At 46.4% G+C, this 20458-nt stretch overlaps 1 protein-coding gene and 1 long non-coding RNA gene across 3 annotated transcripts; one reads left to right on the forward strand and one right to left on the reverse strand.

Moving 5' to 3' along the window:
• Positions 1-703: 703 nt before the first annotated feature.
• Positions 704-6499, reverse strand: LOC102554726 (uncharacterized). Its single transcript, XR_015631244.1, has 3 exons — positions 6414-6499; positions 6187-6309; positions 704-998 (listed from the first exon to the last, which is right to left on the reverse strand). It is a non-coding gene; the product is annotated as an uncharacterized LOC102554726 (long non-coding RNA).
• On the forward strand, positions 5338-20178 carry Pirt (phosphoinositide-interacting regulator of transient receptor potential channels). Of its 2 annotated transcripts, none has more exons than NM_001109032.1 (2): positions 5338-5441; positions 19626-20178. In NM_001109032.1, the coding sequence occupies exon 2, from the start codon at positions 19652-19654 to the stop codon at positions 20063-20065; it is 414 nt and encodes a 137-aa protein (NP_001102502.1). In that variant the 5' UTR covers positions 5338-5441; positions 19626-19651; the 3' UTR covers positions 20066-20178. The 2 variants fall into 2 exon arrangements, with proteins under 2 accessions (NP_001102502.1, XP_087429757.1); XM_087573631.1 differs by lacking the exon at positions 5338-5441 and adding an exon at positions 5679-5765 and having other exon boundaries at positions 19626-20166.
• Positions 20179-20458: the final 280 nt, after the last annotated feature.

Genomic DNA, 20458 nt, shown 5'->3' on the forward strand with positions numbered 1-20458 from the left:
TACACAGCAATAGAAAAGTAATACAGGGGCTGGGGATTTAGCTCAGTGGTAGAGCACTTACCTAGGAAGCGCAAGGCCCTGGGTTCGGTCCCCAGCTCCGAAAAAAGAACCAAAAAAAAAAAAAAAAGAAAGAAAGAAAGAAAAGAAAAGAAAAGAAAAGAAAAGAAAAGTAATACAAAGGAGGTACTGGCTTTGGCCAATACTGGTAGGAAATGGTAGTTTGCATCAGGACCTAGTTGCGGCTTCTCTGAGTGCCCAACCAGACTACGTTTGCCATCCTCCCTTACGGTTGGATGTGGCCATGTGATTAAATCTCTCCAATACAGGATACAAAGGAGACAGACCCTACATCCAGCCTTCCTCAAAAGGATGCACACATGCCTCTCTGAACATTTGCCCCTTCCAACAAGACTTTTCTCTCTTTGCAGCCCAAAGAAAATAGCCATGACAAGGGCTGGGGATTTAGGTCAGTGGTAGAGCGCTTACCTAGGAAGCGCAAGGCCCTGGGTTCGGTCCCCAGCTCCGAAAAAAAAAGAACCAAAAAAAAAAGAAAAAAGAAAAGAAAATAGCCATGACAAAACCCTCGGAGGGGCCACACCCAAGCAGGAAGATCCGGAGTGGTTAGTGAAGTTAAAAGGGATAGCCTCTGATAAGTGAATATTTAACAGTGGTTTTTAGAGAAACATGAAATAAACAAGTTTAGTCATGAGATGGTACGGGTTTTTTTTTTACTTCAGTCTAGACTGTTTGTCCAAATAAAGAATTGTTTTCCTAAACAAAATAGTAATGTTGAAAAGAAAAAAAATGGTTAGGGAGTAGACCACAGTCTTTGACACAAAAATATCCAGTGAGCATACATGTGCGGCATCTATTGGCAAGTGTAAAAGTGGAGGCTTGCCTCTGAGATGGCTTATAAGACTCTCAAAAGGCAGAGCTTCCAAGATCGTTGGATCGTCCACCATCAACTCAGACTCTGGTAAGGGCCACATTACATTTTCCTAGAAGACAGAAAGACAAGAACACATGAGAAATCATACGGCAAGACTTCAGAAGGCAACACTACCCGTTATTTACCACTAGATGGCAGCCACACCCTAGGAGCGGGCTACCGCCGCCCTCTGGCCCGGATAGGCCTTGCCTTTATAGACTGGGAGCACCAGGCAACCCAACCTTTTCCCTAGCCGCTGAAAGAAGGGCAAGTGCTAGCAGATAGGATTCGCCTGGGAGCCGCATCCCTCCTCAGAAAAAATGATGGTCCCTGTCCCGCCCTTGCACCTCTACCAGTGGTTTATTCTTCCTGTCCCCAGAGAACTCCTTCCCACAATAAAATTTCCATTGCCGCCTCTGCGCTCCATTTTTCCCCAGGCAGGGCCCAGCTGCTGACTTGTCTCTCACCATCTGCTCCACCAACAGCTCCGAGGAGAAGGGGCTTTATCCCCTGGAGTGTTTCTCTAGGAACTAAGACATTGTGAGAATTGTCAGGTGTGTGGAGTACCAGGTAGGAGCAGAGGATCAGAGGGATAGACAGGGACAAGGAGGAAATGCTTAAAGAAAGGGAAAACTGGGAGCGGGGGCTTGCGCGCACACAGGGACAGACAGATGAACGAACGGACGGACGGACGGACGGACATATTTTCCAAGAGTGTATGAAGGTTCTCAGCATTTTTTATGGTTATGCTCTGCCATCCTGGGGATTATGCTACAATGTACAAATAACGGAGAAAAATGAAACACATGGGTGCTTCTTTATTGTGCTTTTTCTCCTTACTCCCAGCCACACTTCCTCGCCCTTGCAGACCTCAACCCCAAGCTCCCACGCAAGCTTGGTCCCTAAACTGTATTGGCAAGGAATAGCAGGCCTGTGCTTAGTTAGGGCTGGGCCTGCTCTGAAGAGAGCTCGCAGATCTGAATGTCTAGCAAGTTCCTGTGTCTTGAGTCTGTCTTCTTGAGAGGCAGGGAGGGGGAGGAAGAAGCAATCCCTGAATTCAAGTCTTAGTCTTGGTGACCTGTCACAGTACCACAACAGAGAAGCTGCAGCCCCACTGTATCACAGGCTACTGGGAGGACCAGGGGAGACAGAGACCCTGCCAGGTACCTTACTGACCATCGGAGTTGTGTGCCTCTCCTAGACCAAGGCAGGGTAGGAGACTCTGAGGGCTTGGTGGATCTACAAACACAGGCTTGCAGAGTGGAGGAAAACGTTAAGTGACTCAAGGACATATTAAAGATCAGAATGTGGGGGAAGATGATGGATTCCCACAGTGAGATAAATTAGGTCAATTTATCCATCCTGTTATATATGTGTACTTCAAAACACTCTCTTTTACAAGATAGGTACATACACTTTTATTTGTTAATTTCACCAAATAAATTCTTTAAATTTGAAAAAGAAAAAAAAAAGCTAAAATGTGAGAAGTCTCCTAAGTCAAACGGTCTGGTATTCTCCATTAATAAGCTGCAGGGAGAAGCATCTCAGGACACCAAGCACCATGAGCCATAGCTGCACTGCTGTTTGGATACTTTTCAGGGGAAATTAACTGTAAGAAGATGGGGGTCCTACAAACCTGAGCACTGAGTGGTCATGGAATGGCGGAATATTTCAGTTCTGTGTATAATTCTGATGGACTTGTGTCTATGGGTTCTTAAAGCAGAAAAAGAGAGGAGGCACACTTTAATATAAGCACCTCTATGACTCTAAAGAGATGAGAGGAATGTGCTTCAATTAAAAGGAAAAGTGTGGTTATTGCTGGTGGCCCTAAGGAGGCCATCATGACGACACCCTGGAAACAGCAGGCCTTGGCCACTGTGGGGGGAAGTGCTGCTATCCTATGCCTTTATCAGTGACTTGTAAGAGACTTGCAAAAGGTGCTGGGCCCTTGAGACAAGGTCTGTGAGCAGCTGTCTGTATAGCTTAAGCTAAGAAATGTCATTGAGCGACTCTGGGAAACTAATCACTCCGTTATATGTGCAGGTGGATTTGGACTGTGACTTGTTAGTTGACACAGTGGTACCAGATACCTCATGCATCTATGTGGCCTTGGGATATGTTTTTTGTTTTCCTGGAGTGACAGTGACTGAAGCTCTGAGGTTCACTGACAGAAGGACTTCTCTCCACACAGAGCTCAGCAACAGCCTCACTAAGGACTCATGAATACCAAGGCACATTCACATAATGCTTGAGAGACTTAGAGAACTACGAGACCTGCAGAATTTCTCAGAGCCATCTCCCCATTGATTGCTTCTCCCCATTCTCCAATATTAAAGAGCCTGAATGCCTTGGGAAACAAACAAACAAATAAGTGTGAGAGAGAAACAATTTTTTTTTAAAGAATGAGCATTGATCATTGCTCCAGAAGTAGCCATGGCGGGGGCATATGGTGGTTAGTTAGGCAACTTTTGTTTAAAATATTTCATAATAACTTTTTTTTAAGGAAAGGCCCTCCAAAGAGCTGGAGAGTGTGTTAGAAAGAGCAGGGAAGACACAGGTACCAAGTGTATAGGCCAAAAAAGCAACCAACTATAGAGACCCAGAGGAGGTGAGGCCAATCTCAGTCAGCTAAATGAAGATGAGCAAAAAGAACATCTCCAGCAGGGGCAAGTCCAGTTGCACAAACTGAGAGCCTCTAATTGTGTAGTGGTGAGTTTAGTTAAGCCCCTTTGCCTCCTGGTGGGTTGCACTTTAGCACTGCCCAGGCACAATATGGATTTGTGAATAAAACACACACACACACACACACACACACACACACACACACACACCTGCTATACACAAAATAAATGTTCTTTAAATTAGGGATGGTAACATCTAATAAATAAATGAGTCCATTAATAAATTAAGGCTTACAGAACTAATTTGCGTAAGGCCAAAGAGAGAATAGCAATATACCTCATTATGTGCCACATGTGGTTTTGCAGTAAATAGTGAGTTATTAGATAAACAAAACACCTAGAATAATGACTAGCATAGAAGAAGCAATGGATCAGGGATTAACTCTTAGCAAGGGTTAGGTTAGTTCTGTATCACATAGCCACACCCTGAAGAGGGAGAAGAAAACATGGAAATCTGAATTTAAAGAAAAGTAAGTTCTTGTCTGCATTGCAAAACAGCTCATCCCAGGGCTCCTTGGCACTTGATACCTCCAGTCTTATAAGATGATCTGAGCTTAAAGGAAGAGGCATCAGAGATGTGACATCCACTAAATCCTTCAAAGTCAACTCCCTGAAGCCTTTAGCCTCCCTTCCTTCACTCCCTGAGCTGAAGCATCTGGTTTTCATGGAAGGGGCAAGTGTTGATGACATAGCCAAACCCTCCCCTCCCATCTTTTTAAGTCATGAAAATCAAAATGCCTGAGACGGAAGAGCCCGGAGGCTTTGACCTTGACTGCCCTTAGCCTTCCCTCATGACTCTTGGGAAAGCATTTTTTTATGCTGTACAGAGGAAGCCCCCAATGTACCATTGCTTGTAGCAAGGTTCCCCCTCCTTCCCCACTAGTAATGACTCTCATCTTCTCTGAATAGCTGGGAGAAGAACAGCCACTAGTCTGGCCACCAGAATCTTAAACGACATTGTCAATCACCGGATATCCACCTTGAGAACTGGCATCCCGTCAGCTCACACCAGCTTCCCCCAAGCACAGGCTGACGGGGCTAAACAGCGGAAGTCTTTCTGCCACTTGCCATGATTTGCGTGCTTGTCTTCATGCTTATAACTGGCATCTCACAAAAAGAACACTGGGCTAGACGGGAGATGCAAGAGGGAGCTTCTTTACCCCCATCCCCCAGAGGGATGGCTTGGCTCCCGGCATTTTGTAATAAAGAGTGCCCATCATAAGTGTGAGTGCTGGGATGCTTCCAGAAGTACTCCTTCCATCCTGGAGCTAAAATTGTCCCCTAACTCTCCACATAGCGCTCCAACATCCAAAGCAGGAGGAGAGGCCCACATCTCACTATCAATACTGCCCCCAAACACAGCTTCCTTCGGCAGGTTCTGAGCCAGGCATAGCATGTAACCCACCCCTATCGCCTCGCACCTCCCCCAGTCCAGAGCCTCCAATGGTTGCCGAGCCTGGTTCAGGAGCCTCCCTGCCCAGGCACCACCAGCCAAATGCACACTTCAACTGAAACTCAAAGGCACACTTCAGAAAAGCTTCATTAATTTTTCACAAGAGTTGTCTAATCGTGGCTGAGCAGAGCTGAGAAAGCCACATTCGAGTGCCTGTGCCAGCAGGTTGCAAAGAGTTAACCCATTAGGCCACATCCCGGTGAGCTCATCCCTCCCGGAGCCTGCTCAGTGGCTGGGATTTGCAGCTCACAGATGTGGCCAGGGTGGCTTTCTCCAGCTGGGATGAAGGACTTGAGCAGAAACTCATTGCCAGCTTCCTCCCTGCGTGAGAGCCGTCTGAGTCCTAGGTCCCCCATCATCCCCTGGGACATTGTGCACGGTAAGTAAGAAAAAGGAACCCTCCACCCACCCCCACCCACCCCACCCCACCACCCCAGCCCCAGCCCTCTGCTGTGTCTCCCTGAAAGAAGGAAGGTTTGAAGTTGGCTTTAGAGTGTGTTGAGTCTCTGAAGTGGAGGTGGAAGGCAGCGTGAAATCCAGAGATGAGATGGAATGAAGTTAGCGTCGAGCAGACTGGAGGGGCTGCCCTGAAAGACAGGCAGAAGGGGGCTGAGCTGGCTATCTCCTACTGTACACCTGGGGAAAGACACCATGTGCCCTGCTTGTGGATCCTCTAGCCTTTCTCCCTCGGAAGCCATTAAAGGTAAGGAGTGAGCGGAAAGTGAGGAGTTCAGCTTGTGAAGTGTTAGGATACGCATAGACCTCAGAGTACTGGGCACAGACTGTTTCCTGGGTATCCCTCCATCCAACTTCAGCAGCTGCAGATCTGTCCCTCCTTCCTGCAGGTGTGGCCGGCGCCCTGATTGAGTGCTAGGGAAACAAGGTAGAGTACCCTGGCTTGGGCAGTCTTCACTTCAGAAAGGAGCAAGACAGGTACATAAAACACAAAGGCAAGGCTTGCTGGGACAGACGAGGGCTACGGGACTCCGCCCCTCAGTAAAACCAAGTATAACAACACATCGCATCCCCTGAGATGGTTTTCCAGCCTGTAGCCCCACAGGACCCATGCACTAGTTGCATGACCCGAAGAGGAAGGTAAATGGCTCCCTCCAGATAGCTCTGACCTCAGAGAAAAAGGTCCCCTTCCTGAGAGTGCTGTGAATCAGGAACAGATGGAGGCTACGGTGACAGCAGAAACATATTCCACACACACCTTATCAGGGGAGTCGACATCACCAAATGAACTCCTGGAAGAGAGGCAGTACAGCAAGAGATAAAGACCCTGAGGCTGTCCATCAAACCGCTGGCGCTGAGCAGTGACAGGGGGAAATTCAGAGAGAGAGAGACCTACTCCCCATCCATATTGGGTCCGGCTCTGGGTAACGAGACCATTCGACGGTCCCCTATGCAAAGCCTGTGGCCTGCCTTCCACACTCCCACCAGCCTACCCATTCTGAGGTCACTGGTGCCCTCGCCTCTCTTCCATGTCACCAGGTCCTTGCAATTTCCCAGAATAGCCCGGTTCCTATCAGAGCTCTCTAGATGGAAGGGTCTGGGGAGGAGGGACAGAGAAGTCAGATAACTCCAGGCTTGAGTGCTGCAGCAACACGGTGGGGCCTTTTTTAACTTTAAGGCAGCTCAATGTGTTCTACATGGGGTGCCCCAGCTCCACTTGAATTTTTAGTAAGTGATGGATGAGCTTTTAGTATGTGATATCTAAATAAGTGTTAGAGTATTCCAACCTCTAGAAAAAAGTATCTATTGATTTGAAAACAAATTCAGCTAAGTACTTTGTCATTGCGTTTACTAGACATGAGAACCCATTCATTCTGACCCCATTCAAAGGAATGCTGTAGCACCAAGTATGGGCTGAGGAGTGAATTCTAAAGCAAAGACAGGCGAATTTAGAGCAGCGGGATTCTAGAGACCAGGGGAGGCAGTAAAGGGGGGGGGGGAACCAAGTTCCATCCCCTAGAAAGAATACAATTTGAGGTCAAGCATCTGGGAGCCTCAGTTTCCTAATCTGTGAATTGGGAATGATGTTAACTGTGTCTGCCACACAAGGATAGGAAGATGCAGATACTCTCCAGCTAAAAAGTAGCAGATGCTAGAAACTGTATCCTCTGTGGTAATGGTGGCGACTTTGTGGCCTCTCTGCCATAGGCCTCTCCCTCTCCACTGAGCCCAGCACAGGACCCAGCGTCTCATCCCATGGTTCCTCAGCTTATCACAGCTCACCTTTCACCCAGACAGCAATCATGGCGTTTCTGTTCACTGACCAGGCTCCAATTCAAGTGCCCTCCTTTCTCACTCTTCCTTCAATTTGAAAAATGTAAAACAAAAGTGCCACCCAGAGGACAGGATCAGCCTGAACCTGGGCACTGGAGCCACAGACACCCAAACTCTTGTCAGCCTTATCTTTCTGTTCACCTAATTGCTTAACACTCTCTGATTTGCAGTTTCTCCTCTGCGAAATCGGGGGTGGGGCACTTCCCTCAGTGACTTGATAGAAGGACTTGGTAAAGCAAAACATCGTATGCCTGGTATATAATGAAAGGGGGTGAATGGTAATTAGTATATGTAATGACAGATTCTGGTATGACCCTCTGCCACCAGGGGGCAGTATTTGAAATAAGAGCCTTAATTGGAGATAGGAAGGGCGGGGCAAGGGATGTACTTCTCTCCTGGCTCCCACCTCCAGGTCCACAGCTGCCTCTCAACTGTCATTGTACCAACTGCTCTAGGATGGGAGGGGATGGATTACAACAGGCACGTGGGGAGGAACAGGGCCAGCAACCTAGCAACACAAAGCCAACCAGGTTTCAACCCTCAACAGCTCCAACCAAAACTGGAAAGATTACCAATTCTCTGAGTAGACTTCTTGGCTGATACCCGCAAAGCCCTATCCCTCCTACCCTATCTGCAAAAACTCCTCTATTTATTTAACCATTTGGCAAAGTTCTGAGCCAATGCTAGACAGCACAGGAAGTTGAGGAGAACTTGATCTAGCCCCAAATCACTCGGGGAAGAATGAGCTTCCGGAACCGCAAGGATAGCCACAACCAATCATCAGTCTCCAGAGCGGTGATTCACTTATTCACCTTATAATTCCTCCCCTTAGTGGTACACTTCAGGCACCCTGGACTCTACTGCAGGAAGAACACATTCAGTCCATATTATCTTGGCCACTCGTACACTCTCAGCCCACAGGTCTTCAGCACCAAGCCATCCGCTAGAGATGAGTGTGTGAGGAAAAAGCTAAACTGTGCCTTTCACGGACATTAGTTCTCTCCCTTTTCACTGAGGCATCTGTATATCGCCCCCAGACACTGCTTCCCCTCCTGCCAGAGGCAGGGAGTAGCTGACTAGAAGGTGCATTTTCCCTTACCCAAGAGAACAACCTCCAAGCATCTTCTGGTTGCTTCCTCCATACCTGTGCTGCTCTGTTCTGAATGTTGTCAGCTTAGCTGGTTCTTAGCTACTTCTAGAACATCCTAGAAATGCAAATGTACAGCATTTGTGCTCCTTTGTTACTGATTTCTCTTACCAGTGTGTCTCTGAAACTCATGCATAATGTCACGTGTATCAGAAGTTGAACTAAGGGGTTGATGATTTAGCACAGTGGTAGAGTGCTTGCCTAGCAAGCACAAAGCCCCTGGGTTCGGTCCCCAGCTCCGAAAAAAAGAAAAGAAAAAAAAAAGAAGTTGAACTATTCCATTGCCTAAGTTATTACTCTCCTCCAATGTAAAGTTCCTACAAATCTTGTACATGGGTTGGTTGGTTGGTTATGAATGTGATTTAATATTTAGGAGTGGGACTGCTGGGTCAAGGGACAGGTGTGTGCTGAACTTCATGAGAGTCCTAGATTTCAAAACAGTGCATGAGAGCTCTGGTTAGTCCACACATCGTATAATGAATGTAATGTTGGGAGAGTCTGACGTTCTAGCTACCCTGGTGCTCTCCCTTTGAGGTTTGTTTTGCACTGTCAATGTCAGTCACGTTCATTTGTTGTCTTGTAATGGATCTGAGAATATCTCACCCATTTTTAATTATTTGAAAGAGACAGATCCCTAGAACTCTTCTGCCATTGGACACTTGGGAGGAGGGATCCCCTTCTTTGATGATTTCCTTAGAGGGGAAACTGAAGTTTTTAAAGCCGATAGCAGGTCTAAACCTAAAGTCTTTAAAGCCAGGCCTAACATCCTGGAAAAAAAGGACTGTCCACTCAGAGACAATTTAACAACACCAGCCTTTATCTGTGGTGGATGATCTAAGGAATGATCACGTCAATCCTTGTGGAATTTTCTTTAAAAATAGTAGTTCAGGTTGTTAGGAGGAAGAGACAGGCAAATCTCTATGAGTTCTATTTCAGCTTGGTCTGTATAGTAAATTCCCATCCAGCTAGGGCTAAATAGTGAGACCTTGTTTCAAAATAGAAAGAAAGACAGGGAGGAAGGAGAGAGAAAAGGAGAGAAAGAGGGAGGGGAGGAAGGAGAGAGAGAGAGAGAGAGAGAGAGAGAGAGAGAGAGAGAGAGTGCATGATGGCTCCATGGGTAAAGACACTTGTCGTGGAGGGTAGAGGCCTGCATTCTGTCCACGGATTCACATGGTAAAGGACTAGAACCTACTTCCACAAGCTGTCATCTGACTTCAACACATTAGTTGTGGCACATGCAGACCCACAGAAACATGTGTGAAAATAATATTATAATAATAATAATAATAATAATAATAATAATAATAATAAATGGCCCACCTACTAACCTCATCTGTTTCCCGAGCAAAAGAAACAATCATTTCTCAGTCATGGCAGAGGCTTTCAGAATATTCCCAAGACGTTCCTATGCCACAGACCCATCTGTTCTCTCCTACTTCCTTCCCTGGGTGTCTTCTGGATCTCAGACTCCCTCACAAATAAATTCCTCAACTCTTTCAACCTCCCCATGATTGGTTCCTTCCTTTGGCTTGAATTAAATGTAGACTAGCAGAGCCACTGACTGCCACTTATGTCTTCCCCAGAGACTCCCAGGAAGGGTACACTCCTTCCTTCACTCATAAACCCAAGAAACATCATCTGAGCGCCCCCAATGTACTTCCAGGCTCTGCTTTATCACTCTTGTAATAAAAACCTCCTTTCACTTGAGAATCATGGTACATCTCTCATAGGGCTTTCAGATTTAGCAGATCAAGGGCACTGACTTAAATTGAGTTTCAGAAAAACAATAAACATTGTGACAGTGGAAGAGGCCTATGCAATACTGAAGGCATGTTTCCTACTTTGAAAAATACCTGTTGCCTATCTCAAGTTCAAACCCAACCGAATGCCATTTCTTTATGCTGGCAGCAGTGTGTGCATCCCACCTGACTCTGTTAACTGTGATTGCCCAGCTAACCCCTGTCTTCCCTAAACACTTTACACTTGTGCTCATACTTATCATATCAGGCTGGCTCTACTCTTTAATAAACTTCTACTCCATCTATCTCCATAGCTACCACCAAACACCAAGCTGCCTATCTCCCACCCTCACCATTTGCAAGAGTTTTTAAATTACTGTGCATCCTTCTTGGCTTCCTTTCTAATTCTCCATCTTGCAGCCAGAGTGTGCTCCTGTAATTCAGGCTACATTTCTTCTCTTACCAAACCCAACGCTGCTCTCTGTGGTCCCTCTTTACCCATTCCCTGATATCGTCTATCAGAGCCTGACTGCTGTGGTCAATGTCTTAGGTTTTGATGTCTCTGCGCACTCTGTTGAATCCACTGAAATAACAGTACAGAAGCAGAGGTGAGCAACACATCAACTAATGAGTTCGGCAGTGGCAACTAGGCACTTGTTCAGGATTCCAAAATTGTACTTTTATGTCACTGTAATGTATTACACAGTAAGCATTAGAACAAAATACAAAACCTGTTCAACCATTGAGGGACAGGTGTGTGCTTAACTTCGTGAGATTCCTAGACGGTGAAACAGTGCATGAGAGCTCTGGTTAGTCCACACATCGTATAATGAATCTTGTGGGGAATCTTGGGACTGGAGAGATGGCTTAGCAGGATGAAGAGCATGTGCTGTTCTTGTATTCCCAACATTCACGTGGTAGCTTACAACCATCCGTAACCTCAGTCCCAAGGGCTATGGTACCCCTCCTTAGATTTCTTTAGACACCACATACATACACACACAGACACACACACACACACACACACACACACACACACACACAATGCACATGTATACATGCAGGTAGAACATTCACATACATAAAACTAACAAGTAATAACTCTGAAAACAAAAAAATAATAAATCTTTGAAAAATGCTTAGCTGGGCTTGGTTGTGCGCGCCTGTAATTCCAGCAGTTCAAGAGGCTGACGCAGGAAGACTGCAAGCTTCCGTCTATCCTGGGCAAGTCAACGAGACCCCGAACCCAAAAGAGAGACGTAGAGGCAGAGACAGAAAGAGCATAGGAGTGTGCAGTGAGCACGCTGGAGTTATAGCTCAATGGTGGGTCACTTGCCTAGCGTGTGTGAGGCTCTAGGTTCAGTTCCCAACACCATAAAATTAATTAATTTATGTATGTATTAGCTAAAGTACAAAATGTTCCTGATCTTCCGGCTGTATATAAGCAGGCGGCAAACACAGCTGGCCAACCCCTTTCATCACATAAGCTCCACTCTGCGCTCACTAAGCCTCCAAACTATGCGCTTTCCCCATCTCCATGACTACAGAGGAGCACCGGGCTGCTGTGTCTCTCACCTGAGCAGCAGCCTCTAAGTGGCTGTGTCTCTGGACTCAGGTTTCTACCTCCATTCCCAGGCTCACCATTCAGCAGTCCTGCCTATGACAGAGTTGAATTCTGCACATTATCCCTTACCTATCCCTCAGTGTCAGTCTCTCCTTTACCTGCCTTTGCCTAACCCCCTGATGTGGAAGCTTTCCTTCCACAAGTTATGTGAGAGTCCCTAAGTCCAGCATCCTGATGTCAGTGTTCTGTGGGTGTTCCTTAAGGAATATTGCCATCAGTGCAGGACATACTTGTTTCCTCTCCAGCTTGCCCCACTTGTAAAAGCCAGCGTGTGCCACTGGATTTGGTCTGTCTGGTGCCCAGCGCTGTCCCTGGCACATGAAAGGCCCGAATAAATGTTTTCAGTTGTCAGTATGGATAGACTGGTGAGGTACATTGGTGCATGGCTGCAATCCCAATACTCAGGATATGAAAGGAAGAGAATCAGGAGTGTCCAGCCATGTGGAGCTATGTGAAATTCCAGGCCCGCCTGGGCTTCATGAGATTCTGTCCAAAAAAAGAACAAACGAACAAACAAAAAACAAACAGAAAAACTAGAATAAGTGATTTTAAGTGTTCTCATTAGAGAGATGTTCTAAAATATTTAAGGAAGTAAATGTGCTAATTACTGGTTTAATTTGGCATCTGTTTGGGGAGCTGGTTCTGGAACCACCCCCACGAGTACCAAAATCTAAGGACATACAAGACACTTTTATAAAATGATAAAAATCTGCTTAGCACCAAATGCATATCCTCCTGTACACTCTAAATGGCCTGCGTTCTCTCTACCTAATTGTGTTAGGCTATGTCCTAAGAGGAAACGTCTGCTTCCTGTATCTTCCCCGGCCTGCCTGTAAGCTCTGGACACTTGCCTGTAATACCCAAGAGGACCCTAACAGGAAACACAGGGCTCCTGTTGTACTCCTCATTCATCCGAGCCCGGCAATCATCGTCAGCAGTGAAAATTGTTCTGCGATAATGTTTAGGAAGTATAAAGAAATTGTTCTCAAATATTTTGTATCCAAAGTAGGTCGAATCTGTGGATGCTGAGATCCAACTATATACGTAGGATCAAAACATCATATTGGAAAGCTGAGTGTGGTCGGAAATGCCTTTAGTTACCTCAATTGGGAAGCAAAAGCAGGCAGATCTCTATGACTATCTAGCTAGTCTGATCTACATATTGAGTTCCAGGCCAGTTGGGGTCATCCGGTGAGATCCCACCTTAAACAACAAAAGCAGAAGCAAAACGAAAAACTCCAAAATCTCCCATTATACTCCGTAAGTATATTCAAGTGTATGTCAATCAAAATTTTAATGTTAGGATTTAAATTAGCGAAATAAAATTGTAATGTCCAGCAGAAGGATCTACTCCAGTAGAACAAGAAGACTGTCTTTGCTTGCTGTCTTTGTTCCCTTCAGGGGCCTCTCTTTTCATCCCCTCCACACGTCATGAGCTACGTAAGTAAAGCCATGCTGGTAGTGGATGGGAGGCCACAGGCCTCTAAGGAGGAAAATGTAATTCACCCTGAGGAGAAGATTCATCCAGGCTAGAATCATGTTTCCCTCATTATCCCAAATTTGTTCTCATCAGAATCTCAAGAAAGTACTGCAGTGAGCTATGACTGGTCATTTTCTTGGTGTAATATTTCAGGGACCAAGAATTTACAAAGAACACTCCCGGCAATATCTAACCCTGCCCCAAGTGGTCACTCTCCTGACATCTCCCAGCACAGATAGGCTTATTTGGCCTCGAATTTTGTAAATGGAATCATAGCCAAGACTCTGTGTCTGGCAGAGTTGAATTCGGCACAGTGCACCTCTGTGTGTGAGACCCCTCTATGCAGCCCTCCCCTTCCTGAAGACAGCACAACCTACCCAGCTGCTTGCCTAAATAAGACTCCACCCATTAAACCTGCTTCAGCCTTCCTAAACTTGACCTCTGGGAGCTACAGGTTCTTCTCAAATTACTGCCCTGGAGGCAACAGACATTCAAATCTACCGTTTGTTCTAGAGGCCCAGCCCAGCAGCCTTTCACTGGCCTCTCCAGTTCTGTATTGTCTAGGACTTTAAAGGAAGCAGAACTATATAGCTTTTTTTAAAGCTGCCACAAAACAGTCACCGGCCTCTCTTCACCAGGGCTCTCCCTCTCTGTGTTACCTGTCGGTCCCTTCCTCTGATAAACACACAGATGCAGGACAATCAGCCCCCAGACTGTTTTCTTTATTCATGTTTTTATTAACCTCTTTGGCAAAAAATTCCAGAGTAATTTCTTGCCATTGTCTGTGCCAGTGGTACCAATGGCAGGCTAGCAGTAGTTGGGTGAGGCATCTGTTTCACAGGAGTCCCAATATTTTTTCCAATAAATTTTTCATAAATACGTTTTGATCATGTTTCCCCTCCCCCAACTCCTCCCAGTTCCTCCCCACCCATGTTCTCTATCTATCTATCTATCTATCTATCATCTATCTACCTACCTATCCATATATCATCTATCATCTACCTACCTATCTATCCCTCTATCATGTATTTATATCTATCTATATACCCATCATCTATCTATCTATCTATCTATCTATCTATCTATCTATCTATCTATCCATCTATATCGCTCCATGTTCTTTGACCTTAAAATTTATCTTTGTTCCATATTGGATCACATTCTGGGGTTCTTTTTAGTCTCCCAAGTAGCACAGCATAGCACTGCAGTGAGTGAGGGTTTCTCTAGAACACATGAACTAAACCCCAGTATCTCAATTGATGTTTGAAAGGGTAGTTCTCTCTGGACCAGTTCCCCCAAGTGTCATCCAAGCCCAATTCTGAGCTGTGACACCAAAATCAACTCTTCTGAGCTAAGTGCTGCTCTCTGAGCCAGCTACCCTGGAGGCACAGGAGGTGCCCCACCCCTACATTTCGCAAGGGGAGAGGAGGAAAGGCTGGCATGTGGCAGTGTGGTACCTTACATCAATGATTTTTACTCCCAGGGACATTTAGTCATGCCTGGCCTCACTCCTGAACTGTCATGAGTGGCGTCTGAATGGTTGCTACTGGCATCTGGTTGGTAGTGGCCCCAGATGCCACTAAACATCCCACAATTGTGTAGACTCCACATCTGTGACAATGTGAGGGCAAATCCAAAATATGTCCCCAGAGCGTCTGTTCAGAAACTATGGCCCAAATGAGCCGGGCAAAGGACAGAATCTTAAAGGGACTAAATAAAATGACAGAAAACCCCTCAACTGGTGATTTTTATGGAAGCCTAAATACTCAGAGGTCAAATCAACTAGCTGTGCACCAATTCAAAATAACATTAAAAGTCACCCAACCCAACTCCCTCATGTCACAGAGAAGGAAACGGGGACAAAATGATCACACTGGCAAGGGAGGGGCTGGTCCTTGATCATCACAACATGCCCAGTGGTGGCATAAGTGGTTTGTTTATAAAATTTGACAATCACAACAACACTGTGTGAGGCCAGTGATTTATGATTCCTATTTGGTTTATATGGAGCTACTGAATTTCTAGGGGCTTAAGTACCTACCCAGGATACCACAGCTTATATACTTCTGTCCTGCCCTAACCCCACTCTGAGCTCTGGGGTTCAAAGACCTGAATCTTTTTATAATATAGACTCCCTAGAACTGTGAATGACTGGGCCTAAGTCTTCCATATACCAAGTCTCATCGATGGCCTGGTCTTGCTTGGCCCCCTTGTTGCTAGTTGTCCCTTGCCTCCAGCCTGGTCACAGAGAAGACATAAGAGGAGTGAAGAAAAGGAGAGGCCAGGAGGAAAAAGAAGGCATAATCTTTGTCTTTGCTCCAGGGGACTCCTGCAGTGTCTCTCCTTTAATGACCATCAACAAATACTTCTTCCTGCCCCTTGAGTCCCAAGGATCCACCCTTCCTCCGTGCAAGTCATCTCAGTCCAGTTCCCATTCTTTGGAATTTCATGAACCCCAACATAATCTAGAAAGATAATAGATAGGATGATGGATGGACAGATAGATGATTGACATGGCAGATGATACGAATATGCACATATGTAGATGACAGATTAATGATTGATGGATACATACATCGTAGCTCAATTACAGATGACAGCTGTATACAAAGAAAATAAACTGATACCCCAAGAAAATCAATATGGGAGACAGAGAACAAGAACTTACCTTGTCAAGTACAACCAGTAACAAAATTGATAATCACCACCCATCATCACAGACATTTCATAAAATAAAGATTATCCCAATGAAACAGTGCTTTATCTCCCACATCAGCAGTAGTCAATGTTAGAGAACTACAGACCTACATCCTCCCCTAGTCAGTGAAGTTACTTCATGGATGGAGGAAGCTCCAAAGGGAAGAATTCAAAGTAGCACAAAGAGCTTTGCATTTAAATACCTCTGCCTGAATCCCCAAAAAGTGACCTGAAAGGGGGGGGGGGGGGCTGCGCTCCTACAGGCCTTAGCCTGAGCCCTTGCAAAATTAAGCTAAACTACTAACTGTGTTGAAGAGCCAAAGACAAGGTGTGGGGTGCTTTCTAATGTGGCACTTTCTGTTCAGGAGGACCTGTCCTACCCCACATAGCAGTTCAGTGGAACAGGTCCTTCCTGGTCCAGACTCAAGTCTTTTCCCAGACACAACTAAGAATCACTGCGTTCCAGCTCTGCCCCCTCCCAAGGCTCAACCTTACACCCCTGTCCCCACCCTCCCACCCCCCACCTCCCTCCTCACCCGCGCCGGCAACCTCAGCCTCACCAATGTCAGTGTATGCCCTAGGTCTTCCCTAAGAAGTGCTAAAGAATGGGTGGGTGCCCAGTGAAATCCTGAGGCATAACCTCTGGTGACCACAGGTCATAATAAGCATCCCAAAGGTTTTCCAGCATGTTCTGTCTCTCTTCCCTGCCCCCAGCTCACTGGATAGAAGATCACCTTTTAAATGATGGCTTAGTTTATGCAAATACACCACCATTCCCAAAGGAAGCAAGCGCTTCTGTGCCTATGGTTACGAAAACAACAGGGCGGGTTTTGAAAGCAGAGACTCCTCTATCCTCTCTCCACGGAGTGCATCTGAATGTGAATGATGTCTAAATTCTGAAGGCTTCGGTAATTTTATGATTTTTATTTCCTCCTGTCAGTGGGGAGGGGTCTATAGTTGCTTAATCTAGAAAGTGGAAGCTGTACAGATTGTGCTTTGAGGTATCAGAAAATAACCCAGTGATCAGTTCAGAACAGAGCTTCGATGGGTGGAGAAAGGGAGGTGAAAGGGATCAGGTTGTACGACCCTGAAGGAAGACTTCAGAAAGCAGTTCCAAAGCACAGGACTTGGAGTCCCCAGCTCCAGGCAGCTGTCCTTTAGTCCATCTTGCCTTTTATTCCAGAGGTGACGACATATTTTTCCCAAAATGCACCCTGCCTTCATCATCAGGTCAACTACGGGTACTCTCACCAGTATAATAACTGGGTTAAGTAAAAGGAATTCATTATGGCTGTGACAAACAGCCCACACCTTCCCTAGTAGACTGACCATTGCAGGAGAAACCCTGGTCCTCCGTTGGCACATTGGCATGTGTGTGCATACTGAAGTCCGCAGGTCCTGAGTCTGTTGCACAAGAAGCTCTGGGAGGAACACACAGGTAAAGTGTACCTACTGCACAGGGAGGGTACACCTGGGTTTGTTGGAGTGAACAGGAGAAAGGAAAGGTGAGAGGGAAGAAAGTGGGGAGATACATTAAGAGCTTACTCATTCCGTCAGAGGTGGCCAGAACCCTGCGAGTGTGACGCACAGTACCAGATACATCCTAGTGATGTGGGGCAAACCTCTGGGCCCTTTCAGCCTTGCCTCCCTCCCAAACAAAACCTGTTCTCAGTGGGAGGGAGGCATCTTTTATCAGTCATTCATCTCTTATGGCCTTACTGCAGACACATGGGTGTTTGCACTAGAACACACTTCCCAGTTTGAAAGGCTTCAATCCCACCTTGAGGAAATTGGAGACCGCGCTGATCAGATGGAGACGTTTCTGGCAGGCAGGTAGGGCTTCTCAGCAGACCTGCATCACTTCATTCACATGAGAAGCTGCATCCCCTGAGTGGAGAACAGGAGATGAGGGATCCCCTGGGGGGTGGGGGAGATCTAGAGAGACCTTAGAAGAGGCAGCTGAGCTGGACTGCAGGCCCTCGGATTATATACACGTACACTTTTTCTTACTGTGATCTTATAGCTGTCACTGGCTATGTTGCAGAGAGAATATGTTTATTTTGCTCTGTTGAGAAGGTGGAAGGGTCTAAATCTACTGGTGACTCTTGAGATTGGCACAGGAAGTACTCAGGTATGTCTGGCCTCTCCTCCCTTTCGGAGAAACGCGCAAGGACCCAATCACAGACACCTCATCCAGACAACTTCTACTAATTTAGCCACCTCTCCAGGGCTCTACATGCGTATCACAGTCAGGTTAAGTTGCCATCTTCCCTACCCCACCGGGACCCCTGGGGACACATAGAGACAAATCAAAACTGAAGCAAAGCAGGAAGGTTCGGCTTTGCCACAACATGAGGAGTAGGGTGGAGTTGGGAGTCTGGAGAGCATTACATGCTAGAAGATCACGTGACACTGTGTGAGGCTGAGACTCCCAAGTTACAAAGCTCATGAATTTCCCAGGTGCTTGAAGTTTCACCGTCCTGCAGGTGAAAACCCAAGCTCTTAGGAACTAATTCGCCTCACCTCTCCAAGCCTCTGCTTTCTAGTCTGTAAAATGGGACTAAATCAGTGTGTGGGGATTATATTACTTTCGTCTGATGAGAGAAGAGTTAAGCAGATACTGGCACATAAACGTCGCCATCCTAACAGGCAAATGATAACCACTTACAGAGCACCCAGAATATACTGGGCATTGATCCAGTGCAGTCCATGTCTGCAGTCCTTTAACCCCTTTGAAATCCCTGTGAGGAAGCTAATATTACTCTCACTTTGTAGATAAGAAAACAGAGAGGTTGATAGCTCACTTGAGATCACAGAGCTGGAACATGACAAAGCACTCAATAAACTATGGTTTGTGTTTGTTCTTAAATGCAGCACTGTTCACTGCTTTAAACATTAAAGGTGACATTAGAGTGGCATGACATTAACCCAGTGTAGTGACACTTGCCTGCAACCCCAACACTCAGAAAGTAGAGGCAAATTCACAATCTGCCTCTAGTTTGCATAATGAGTCTCTCTGTCTTAGAAAACAAAACAAGAAGAAAAATTACTATCTTGTATCACTTCTTTGTAGTTGGTGTGAACTACATGTGGGTGTTCGTGAGTACAGATGGGCACTCTTGTGTGTGTGTGTGTGAATGTATGTTAGAGGCTAGAGGGTAGCAATAGGTGTCAAACTCAATTGCTCTCCACCTTAATTTTTGAGAGAGGCCCTCTTGTTGAACCTAGAGCTGCTAATTTGACTAGGCTAGCTGGCCAGGAAGCTCCCAGGACTCTGTTGTCTCTACTCCAACTTCTACCCCATATACTACCATACCTACTTTTTAAATAGGTGCTGGGGATCTAAACGCAAGCCCCCACACTGCATAGCCAGCACTTTACCCACTGAGCCATCTTCCCTGGCTGGGTTGCCTCCCTGGGGTGATTTTTATTTATGCAGATTTCACCTGGTTTTACCATTAATTTCAACATGCATGCACTGTATTCCCCTCTACTGAGAGCCGGGCTGGAGAAGGACTCTGAGTGCAGAAAGGATCTGAAAGGATTCCTTTGGCTTCACCATCCTGTCTAATTGTTGCCAATACTAGGTGCCTGTTCTTGAACAATCACGACAATGGAGGTGCTCCCCAAGGCCCTGGAGGTAGACGAGAGGTCTCCAGAGTCCAAGGACCTGCTGCCCAGCCAGACAGCCAGCTCCCTGTGCATCAGCTCCAGAAGTGAGTCTGTCTGGACCACCACTCCCAGAAGCAACTGGGAGATCTACCACAAGCCCATCATCATCATGTCCGTGGGTGCTGCCATTCTACTCTTTGGTGTGGCCATCACCTGCGTTGCCTACATCCTGGACGAATCGCAAGCGCAAAAGGTTGTGCAAGTCCTCAGGATGATAGGGCCTGCCTTCCTGTCCTTGGGACTCATGATGCTGGTGTGCGGACTGGTGTGGGTCCCCATAATCAAAAAGAAGCAGAAGCAAAGGCAGAAGTCCAACTTCTTCCAAAGCCTCAAGTTCTTCCTCCTGAACCGCTGATGACAGGTTGTCCTGAAAATCTGCTGACCAATAAGCAGCCTCCCCTTCTCTGTGGGTACCACAAAGCTGATCCAGGCAAACCCTCTTCTTGGCCCTGTGGGCAGGGTAGAGCTCAGGGCTTCACCCTCATACAACCTAGCAGCATCGCTGGCTCAGTCTCACCTGGTCTCTCCATCACTGTGGATGCACCCTTGGATAGTCTCAATACTCTCATCCCTGGCACCTGCATTCAGTCATTATCCACCCCACTCTCTCTGCCAAAGGCAATGCGTGCATGCTGGGAAATTCTTCAGAGGTTGACTGTGCTCCCAAGGAGAACTTCATGTTATAGTTGTGTGCCTCATCTTGGATTCTCATCTGCATCGTTCTGGTACCCAAAGTGATGAAGGAGAG

The sequence above is a fragment of the Rattus norvegicus genome, chromosome 10, assembly GCF_021556685.1.
Source record: "Rattus norvegicus strain SHRSP/BbbUtx chromosome 10, alternate assembly SHRSP_T2T, whole genome shotgun sequence".
NCBI lineage: Eukaryota > Metazoa > Chordata > Mammalia > Rodentia > Muridae > Rattus > Rattus norvegicus.

Excerpts from the sequence above, each read along its gene's own strand:
- Pirt (NM_001109032.1), top strand. The coding sequence starts at position 19,652 with ATGGAGGTGCTCCCCAAGGCCCTGGAGGTAGACGAGAGGTCTCCAGAG.